This window comes from Emiliania huxleyi, assembly GCF_000372725.1.
Source record: "Emiliania huxleyi CCMP1516 unplaced genomic scaffold EMIHUscaffold_229, whole genome shotgun sequence".
Lineage (NCBI taxonomy): Eukaryota > Haptophyta > Isochrysidales > Noelaerhabdaceae > Emiliania > Emiliania huxleyi.
The window spans coordinates 2917-11976 of record NW_005200342.1 but is presented as its reverse complement, the minus strand read 5'-3'; the positions used below and the strand labels follow the sequence as shown (position 1 = coordinate 11976).

At 64.2% G+C, this 9060-nt stretch overlaps 2 protein-coding genes across 2 annotated transcripts; both read left to right on the top strand.

Moving 5' to 3' along the window:
• The first annotated feature begins 2344 nt into the window (after positions 1–2344).
• EMIHUDRAFT_443230 (hypothetical protein) lies at positions 2345–3175 on the top strand. The gene has a single exon (XM_005779660.1). It carries the CDS (start codon positions 2388–2390, stop codon positions 2946–2948), a length of 561 nt encoding a protein of 186 aa, XP_005779717.1. The 5' UTR covers positions 2345–2387; the 3' UTR covers positions 2949–3175.
• Positions 3176–4494: 1319 nt separating this feature from the next.
• On the top strand, positions 4495–8660 carry EMIHUDRAFT_468887 (hypothetical protein; the record flags this gene model as incomplete). Its single annotated transcript, XM_005779659.1, has 8 exons — positions 4495–4805; positions 5474–5534; positions 6405–6629; positions 6698–6730; positions 6861–6971; positions 8008–8124; positions 8195–8217; positions 8288–8660. The coding sequence occupies 8 exons, from the start codon at positions 4495–4497 to the stop codon at positions 8658–8660; spliced, it is 1254 nt and encodes a 417-aa protein (XP_005779716.1).
• Positions 8661–9060: the final 400 nt, after the last annotated feature.

The following is a 9060-nucleotide window of genomic DNA, read 5'->3' as shown; positions in this document are numbered from 1 at the left end:
GGGGAGGTGGGCGGGCGGGGTGTGCCGCCCTCCCGTCCTCGCCCGGCGCTGCTCGCAGGCAGCTCTGGGTGGCGGCGGCGGCGCTCCAAGAGTGGCGCTCTTGGGGAGAGTTCCGCCCCCCCCCCCCCCTACCCCTTCCCACGCACAAGGCGCGAGGCACGCGCGGTGAGGAGATGGCGAGAGCGAGAGCGGTGGCGGTGGCGGAGGCAGGCGGCGGGCCAGACCGCGACCAGCGAGGCGGCGGCGGTCGTGCGGCGACGGAAGCAGAGGGGTGCGCTGCCGGCGGTGTGCGGTGCTCTTGCGCGTGTGTGCGTGTCAGCTGCGGTGCGTGGCTGCGCGCGTGTCGGGAGGCCCGGGCAGAGTCGGGCGTGGCACACGCCGCAGCCGTCGCCGTCGCAGAGGAGAATCTCGTTGCCCTCCTCCGACTCGCCGCGGCCGCACGCGTCGCAGTAGGCGTCCCAGCCGGCGTACTTGACCGGCGCGCCGTCGATCTCGGCACGCATCGCCTCGCCCGCCGCCGTCAGCGAGTAGGCGTTTCCGCTCTGCCGCCACAGCGGCTGTGGGTAGGATGCCTGCGCAAGCGACGGGCGGCGCGGTTAGCGAGCGTTCGGGTGGCATCCGAGAGGCGCCGCGGCCGCGGGTCGATGACCGTCGCGCAGCCCAACCACCACACCGCCCGAGCTTACACAATTTGCGCTCGCACGCCGCCAATATTACCCCACACGACCACATCGGCAAAAGCTATGAGACGGGCGGCGCGCGACGGTGGCAGTGCAGGTAGAGGCGGCGGGCACACCTCTCTAGACAGAGCCGTGACCGCCGACTGACGCTCCAGCTCCGAGTCCGCCATGACCTCGTTGACCAGATTCTGACGGTCCAAGTCGTCGACTCGTAGCAGGGAGCGCACAATCAACCACCGGACCGAGCCTCGTCGCGGTCCACCGTCCTGCCCCGGCATCGTGGGTCACCGTGCTGGTTTGCAGGGCACCAGAAATGGGCGGAGACGCAGTGTCCTGTGCTCGCGCGAGACTGAGTGAGCAGTCGAGGGCAGGCCAGGGTTGGGGCACCCCTATGAGTGTGTGTACTTGTTACGTGAAAACCCGCTGGGACCCGGACGCCAGCACACACGAGTGTGAGTGGAGGCAACCGATGCGAGTCGACTGGTGTGTGTCGTCGTGGTTTCGTATCAAGAATACTCACACACACACACACGGGGCACCCCTCGGGGGATCACCCCTCTCAACAAATCAAGCTCTGGACGCCCCTCCTCAAGACCTCCTCGCCGGGCGTTGGCAACGCCTCGAGTGGCGGCACGCCCGCCTCCGTTGGCCACTCCTACGCCTTCGGCAACACCGAAGAAAAGGCCCGCCGCCTAAACATGGGCTGCAAGGCGCGCGGGCAGCCCGGCCAACCCTTCGACCACAAGACCGGCCACGGCTACGTCAAGGCGCATCGCGGTTTCTACCACGACGCGATCTTTGTCAAGCGCAACAACTTCAACCTGCTGCTCCACGAGACGTTCGGCGGCGGCTTCTCGCCCACCGCCGTTCTCAAGCTGCGCCGCCTCGCGCGCAAAGTCGCGCGCGGCAGCGTTGACCGCACGGCCTACTCGCCCAAGTACTCGCTCTCTTTTATGTCCCACCATGCAGAGCGCATCTCTCTCTCTGTTGTGCGAGGCGTGAACCGCGCCATTCGCTCTCACCTGGCAACCCTGTCTGCACGTCTCGCGCGCGCGTGAACAGGGCTCCAGGCCCCAAATTACGTGTGAGTGTTAGAGTTGTTTGGTATTGCTAAAAATCTCTCAAAACAAACAACTTGCTAAAAATCTCTCTCTCTCCCCTCTCTCGATCGAGGTTCTCGAGGTGGATATCCTTTGTGTGTGTACACACACGATATCCTTTGGCCGGGCGGGCAGCGTGGTGCACGACTTCAACCTCCCATACGTATTTTGTTCCGCTTCTCCCTCGGGCTGTTCCATCTTCTCATCTCCTTCCAACTCAGGCGAGGCGGGGCGCGGGTGCGGGGTGCGGTGCGGTGCGGGTGTGTGCATGTCATGTGGCTGCAGCAAGTGTCCATCCGTCTGTATTATTAGTTATTAACAACGAAGGCGCTCTCAAAAACAATCTCTTTCCCGCCTGGGGCGGGGCGGTGGCTGGGCGAGCGGTGCTGAACGGCGTGTGCGTGTGAGAGAGAGATTGTGACTGCGACGAGTGTGACTGCGATACGGGTTTGTTTAACAACGAAGGCGCTCTAAAAAAGAATTTATCAAAAAAAGAATAAACCGAAAAAAAGAATTCAATGCTGCACCCTTGCTCGGGACGCGTTCACGACAGCGGGGCGGCCTCTCCCTTGATATCTCAGCAGGTACCACAAGTGCTGTGCACAGGATGCCAGCCCCCGTCGTGATGGCGGCCGTCGGCGCCGGCGCCGCCGCCGCGCACGGCGCGGTCCTCTTCGTTCCTCCCGTCGCGGCCACCGTCGCGTACGCCCGCTTCCGCTCGAAGCAGGAGGCCGCGGTGGTGCCGTCGTCGGAGGGCGCTGGTCAGCATTTCAGCCCGCCCAAAACGAGGGCAGGGAAGGGCGTCCACTTCGCTGCCGATGGTGAGTCGGGCCGCATCTCCGCGACCGATCGCAGCGGCCTCCTCCTCACGCCGTGCGGAAGCTTCGCCGCCGCCCTGACTCGCTGCCTGTGCAGTCACGATGGGAGGCGCACGAGCACGCGGACCAGCCGAGGCTCGGGGCGGATCACCGAGCTCATGGACAGCCTCGAGTACCAGAAGTGCCTTGACGACGAAGAGAACCACGACGTGGTCGACCTCGCCGGCCGCCCAGTTGCACAGGCCACGGAAGCGCGCCGGCCACGTTCTGACCTCTTCCGGTCGGTGCTCGGGCGCGACGCGGCACACATCCGAGTCATCGGCAGCGGCACTGTCCGGACGCTCTCCTGAGCGCGACGGCAGGGAGCTTAACAGTCTATACCTCTTCCTAGAGTTTGCGCCATCGGTGTCTGTGCATCAGCTGCTCCGCGTCCTCCCCTGTGTTCGAATGCCTGCCCGTGTGCCCCGTGCGTGCGAGGAGTAATTTCGTAGTACGTAGACCCCAGGTCCCTGCGCTCGAGGCTCGAGCCGCGTCGCTCGAGAGTTCACTCGCGTGTCACCGGGCGATACGCGTGGGTCGCGCACACGTCGAGCGGTCAGCGGACAACCATCTTAGGCCATGGTGGAGGGGAGGGACGGGAGGACGAAAGAAGGGCGAGGAGGACGGGCGGCCCGCACAGGCCGCGAGCAGACAGCGCCTGCTGGCCATCTCGAGACATTCGCAAAGAACGCTAGCTACATGGGAGGGCTTCGTGAAGGATGGATTGAAATACATTCGAACAAAGAAGAGGCGACGGGAGGAACCGGCAGAGGATGCAGTGACGTGACACACACACACACACACACACACACACACACACACACACACACACACACACACACACACACACACACACACACACACATCGAGGTAGGTAGGTAGAAAGGTGAAGAACAGCCAGGCTCGGACTGGACACCAACGCGGTATGGGTGGACGCGGGACAGATGATGACGACACGCACGAGCGACACACAGACACAAACAAGCTCACAAGACACACAGCCAGCTGGCTGCCACACACCCTGAGTTGGCGTACACATAACTCAGGGCCACATTCCTCCTGTCGCCCCCCCCAGCACTCCAAGGTGCCAAGAGAAACAAACAAGGGCACAACATCACAACAGACGACAGGAGGTAATATGCGAGGCTAGAGCAGGCTTGCTCGTCCTCTAGCAATCTCCGCCGACCGCGAGGCCGGACGAGACCGTGTGTGGGGTCATGTGAGGTGTCTCTGGTCACTCTCCTCAGGGGCTAGCCGCCAGCGGCCAGCCCTATCTCGCACTCACAGGCAATGACAATCCAATGTATGAGTGTATGCAAGCAGAGGCACGTGTGCTAATTCTAGGCCGCACGTCGTGGCACTATGACGAAGGTAGACGTGCGGCTGCAGCGCGCCCGCCGCAGGCTCGGCGGTGCGCGCGTGTTAGCGATAAAGTTGCGGGTAGAGCCGTTCCCGACTTGTCGAATGCGAGGCCTCTGCGACGAGTGCCAGTCGCGCTGGCCGCTGCGGAGCCACGCCCTTCGAGCCGCGTCCCGTTGGCACTACCCTCGAGTGCGTGTCGCCTTGGTTGGCGACACCCACTCGTCGAGGGCAGTCCGGCCGACGGGAGCCTGTCGCGCGCCGGCGACGAATGCGGCGGGGTCGTTGCGAAGCGAAGCGCCGCTTCGACGAATGAGGTTGGCAGGCGCCCCTCACGAGTCCGTTCAGACAACATCGACACTCAGAGAAGAGTTGCTGAAAAAAGGGGGAAAGGGGTGCAGCCTTCCAGGTATCTCGGCGCCGGGTTCAGCCCAGGCGCCTTCGCCGTCCCCCGGGCGCCTTCACGAGCGTAGCGTCCCTCGCCGCTCTCTGCCTGCCATGCGGCCAACCGCGCTGGCGGACGTCGGCTCGCTCGCCTCGCTTGCGGCTCGGCCAGGCGACGGCTCTATCGCCAATGACCAGGCCACCTCGATGGTGCTCTCGGCACGGGAGAGGAGCTGCTCCGTACAGAGCGACTCAGACTCGGGTTCGTCGTGCACCACAGAGTACTCTTGGCGCCGGCAGGTCATCGAGTACCCTTGGGCCGAGCCCAGCTTCACGGTCCGCTCCGCGTTGCTTGCGCCGTGGAGGCAGCCTCGCTCTCCTGCCCCGCAGTCGCTCGCCGCCGAAAGCATCACTCCGCCGTCGCTGTGCGCAGGTCCTCCTCGCCCGTCACCGTCTATGCGCCCCTACCCGTCCCGGACGCGAAGCGAATTGCGTGCGGACAGCGGGGCCTCTCCCTCTTTGCCGCGTTGGGCCACCACCAGCGGCTCGGCGAGGCGCTCAAGTGCGCGCGCCTAGAAGCGGAATGCACGCGGTGGTGGTGGTTCTGCTGCTGCTGTTACGTCTTCGGTCCCCGCGGGAAGCCCCGCGCAGAGGACAACAACGTCTGTCCCACACACGCACAGGCGCGCACAGACACCATGCTCGGGCACCCCCCACAGTGTAGTCGTGGTGGTGAGCACACAAGTACTAGCAGAGTGCACGCGGTGCTCTGAAGAATACACCGCACCGTACCGTGCTCACACCACGACAACGCGGGGGGGTGCCCGAGCCATGCATGTGTGCGTGTGCGCCTGTGCGTGTGTGGGACAGACGCTGCTCCCCGATGCGCGGGGCTTCCCGGGAGCGAAGACGTGCCGCCGCCGCTACCGTGCCCCCGCCGTGAGGGTGGTGCACTCAGCATGTAGGTGCCCCAGCGCTCTGCCGAACCAGCGCGACCGCGACGGCGACCGCACGCCGCTGCATTGGCCACGCCGCTGCACTGGCACGCAGAAGCCCGCCCCCCCGCCCTAAGGTCTGGCGGAGTAGCATGTAGGTGCGCGGCGCGCGGGCACGCAGGTGGCTCCGTCAAGAAGCTGCTCGCGGCGGGCGCTGAGGTGTGAAGAGACGCTGTTCACACCTGTAGCTGTGAACAGGCTGCGTCAAGAAGCTGCTCGCGGCGGGCGCTGACCCGGAGCTGACGGACGCCGCTGGCCGCACCGCCGCAGCGCTGGCCAAGGCGGCGGCGGGCACATACACACAACCACACACACACACACACACAACCACACACACACGCACACACACACACACACACACACCGCACACACACACACACACACACACACACACACACACACACACACACACACACACACACACACACACACACACACCCGCACACACACACACCGCTCACCCACCGGGCGTTGCACTTTGAAATGCCGTGCGCCTCCTATCTTTTTCCACGTGGAGTCGCGAGGGCTGCCCACCTTACCTTACCCTTGCCTCATTGCCCGAGATTGCCCGAGATTGCTCTAGGCGGCGGGCTATGAGGCGCTGGCCTTCAGGATCGAGCGGGGGCCTACGGCACTCTCGGGTAATCTCGGGTAATCTCGGGTAATCTCGGACCGGCGGCGCCTTCAGGATCGAGCGGGGGCCTACGGCTCTCTCGGGTAATCTCGGGTAATCTCGGGTAATCTCGGGTAATCTCGGGTAATCTCGGACCGGCGGCGCCTTCAGGATCGAGCGGGGGCCTACGGCTCTCTCGGGTAATCTCGGGTAATCTCGGGTAATCTCGGACCGGCGGCGCCTTCAGGATCGAGCGGGGGCCGCCCGCCGCTGACGAGAAACAGGCGCACCTTTTGAAGAGCTTCCCAACCCTCCGCCTTACGACCCATCGACTCCTCAGACCGAACTCGGGTGATCTCGGGTGATCTCTGGTGATCTCGGGTGATCTCGGGTGATCTCGGGTGATCTCGGGTCAGGTCTACGAGGGCGTCTCGCCGCTGAGCCTGCACGCCGCGCTCAACCAGCCGACGCAGCTCAAGCGCGAGATCTCCGAGATCAAGCGCGAGATCTCCGAGATCGAGCGCCAGCCGCGCCGCATCCCGAGCCAGCGCGACTGCGACGGCGACCGCACACCGCTGCACTGGGCGGCGGCGCGCGGGAACTCGCACTGCGCGGCGCTGCTGGTGGCCGCGGGCGCCGACGTGCTCGCCAGCGAGACCACCCGAGATTACCCGAGATTACCCGAGATTACCCGAGATTAGGCGCCGACGTGCTCGCCACTGACCGCGCGGGGCTTACTCCGGTCTGCCCCTCCTCCCCCCCACTACCCCCCCCATCCCCAGGGCCTCCAGGGCTCGCACCTCAACCTCTCATAGACCAGCGCGCAGCGGCACACGCGGCATTTTCTTCTCAACAACAAGGTCTGTGGACAGGCGAGCCTCGCCTTCTCGCTGCGCCAGTGGTCCACCTACGCCTTCCTCGCCGAGCGCGAGCGGGAGGCGGGCGAGGCGCGGAGCTCGAGGCAGGAGTGCGAGGACGACGACGTCTGAGAGACGAAAATGCGCGATCGCCGGCGCCGCGCCGGAGTGAGTGTGCACGGGCCGCTGTGAGGATGTTTTCCGTTTTCGGTTAGTTAGGGGTCTGGGCGTCTGGCTGCCGTAGTTGAGCGCTTCGATTTTCCAAAATCCTGCATGCTCCAATGCCATGCAGTTGGCGACGGTATATCATTTTCCCACTATCTATGCCACGTCGCTTACTGCAGTCTGCAGAACCACACTCGCACACTCTCCCGGCACGCTCCCGCCCGGGTCGCGGAACATGTGTCCGGTTTGGTTACCGGCCGGGATGCGGTCGATCGGTGCCAGGATTCTTTTTTCGGCCGTCGGACTGGGGCGTTCGAATTGGCGACCCAGTGTGGTTTTGCAGTTGGCGACGGTACGTATATCATTTCCCACTACGCCACGACCCACGTCGCCCACATCCTGGGCCAGGATGCCAGGATGGGCGACGTGGCATAGTTAGTGATCCCCTCCGCCGTCTCGACGGCGTGCGTGTGAGGTGGTGGGAAATGATATACCGTCGCCAACTGCACTGCATATATGGCTCTAAGGTAAGCAAAGGCTTTGTTTGGCAAAGAGGTAAGGTCTCTCCCGACACACACAAGTGGTGCTGGTGGGGCAAAAGGGGGCATAACACTCTCTACGTATGGGCTGGGCAGACACGTTTTAAAAAGAGTTTTCCCCGGGAGCCGATTGCGCGCAGTCCACGGTATGGACGGGGTACCCAAATCGGCAAGGGTGGGCACGCGCTCCTTGTCGAAAGCGGCGGCTGAACGTGCCCGCCGGACGTGCGTACGCTTCCACTCGCCCACCTGCGCCCCGTGCGCCAATTCACCTCCACGCCTGCAGTACCCACGCGCACGGCCACATCGCCCGTACACGGTCGCCTCCGACCCTGTCAATGCACCGTGGGGCGAACATCAATGCCCTCCTGTGGCTGTGCGTCGGAACCGCGCTGGCCAACGTGGACCCGGTGGAGCACGAGGCAACTCTAGTTGTTGTTCTGCCAGCCAGTGCACAGGCGTATGCGCCGCCGCGGCCGACGCACGGACATCCGACGCACGCGCAAATACATCACACTTCTCCTCACGCGGCGGCGGTCGCCTTTGCCCTGCTCTGGCTGTGCATCGTGCTGCTGGTGCGCAGCTGCAACCACATCCAGCCACTCGCGGCTCGTGATCTCTCACGGTCCCCGCCCTCGCCCTCAGGTGCCAATCGCGATGGTGCAGACGTGCGGGTCTGCTGCGGGAGGGACCATCCGCACGGAACACCGTGACGCAAGCGGAGGCCTCTCTCGATAGGCACCTCGAGAACCAAGATGCCGAGGCACGCAAGCGGGCGCGGCGTGAGTGGGCGTCGGAGGCGGCGAGCGGGCTGCGGCAGCGGAGTCTCGAAGAGGGGCGGTGCGCTCTGGCGAGCGGCTCTTCCCTCGGGTTCTGCTGCATCTGCATGGAGGAGGGCAGCGTGGAGGAGCCGCTCACTGTGCTCCCATGCGGCCACGAGTTCCATGCTGGCTGCATAGAGCAATGGCTTGTCTTCCGCGGCAAGGCGGCGGGGTGCCCCCTCTGCAAAGCGCCCCTCTTTCCCAAGGAGTCCAAAGAGGCGGCCGCTAGCGCGGCGGGGGCGACCGCGGCGCCGGCGGCGTCGTCGGGCGGCGCTGTGGTTTTGGTGTGAGTTGGGAACGCCTCTTCAGAGGGCTATGCAGTGCGCGCGCCCCGTCCATGCTGGGATAGATATGGTGAATCGTATCGTGTTGTTAGTATCTCCGACACCCGAGAGCATGAGAGAGTGCATGACTCCAGGGAGCCCCACGGCATTAAAAGTGCAAGGCCCGGTGCGCGCGCGCGCGTGTGTGTGTGTGTGTGTGTGTGTGTGTGTGTGTGTGTGTGTGTGTGTGTGTGTGTGTGTGTGTGTGTGTGTGTGTGTGTGTGTGTGTGTGTGTGTGTGTGTGTGTGTGTGTGTGTGTGTGTGTGTGTGTGTGTGTGTGTGTGTGTGTGTGTGTGTGTGTGTGTGTGTGTGTGTGTGTGTGTGTGTGTGTGTGTGTGTGTGTGTGTGTGTGTGTGTGTGTGTGTGT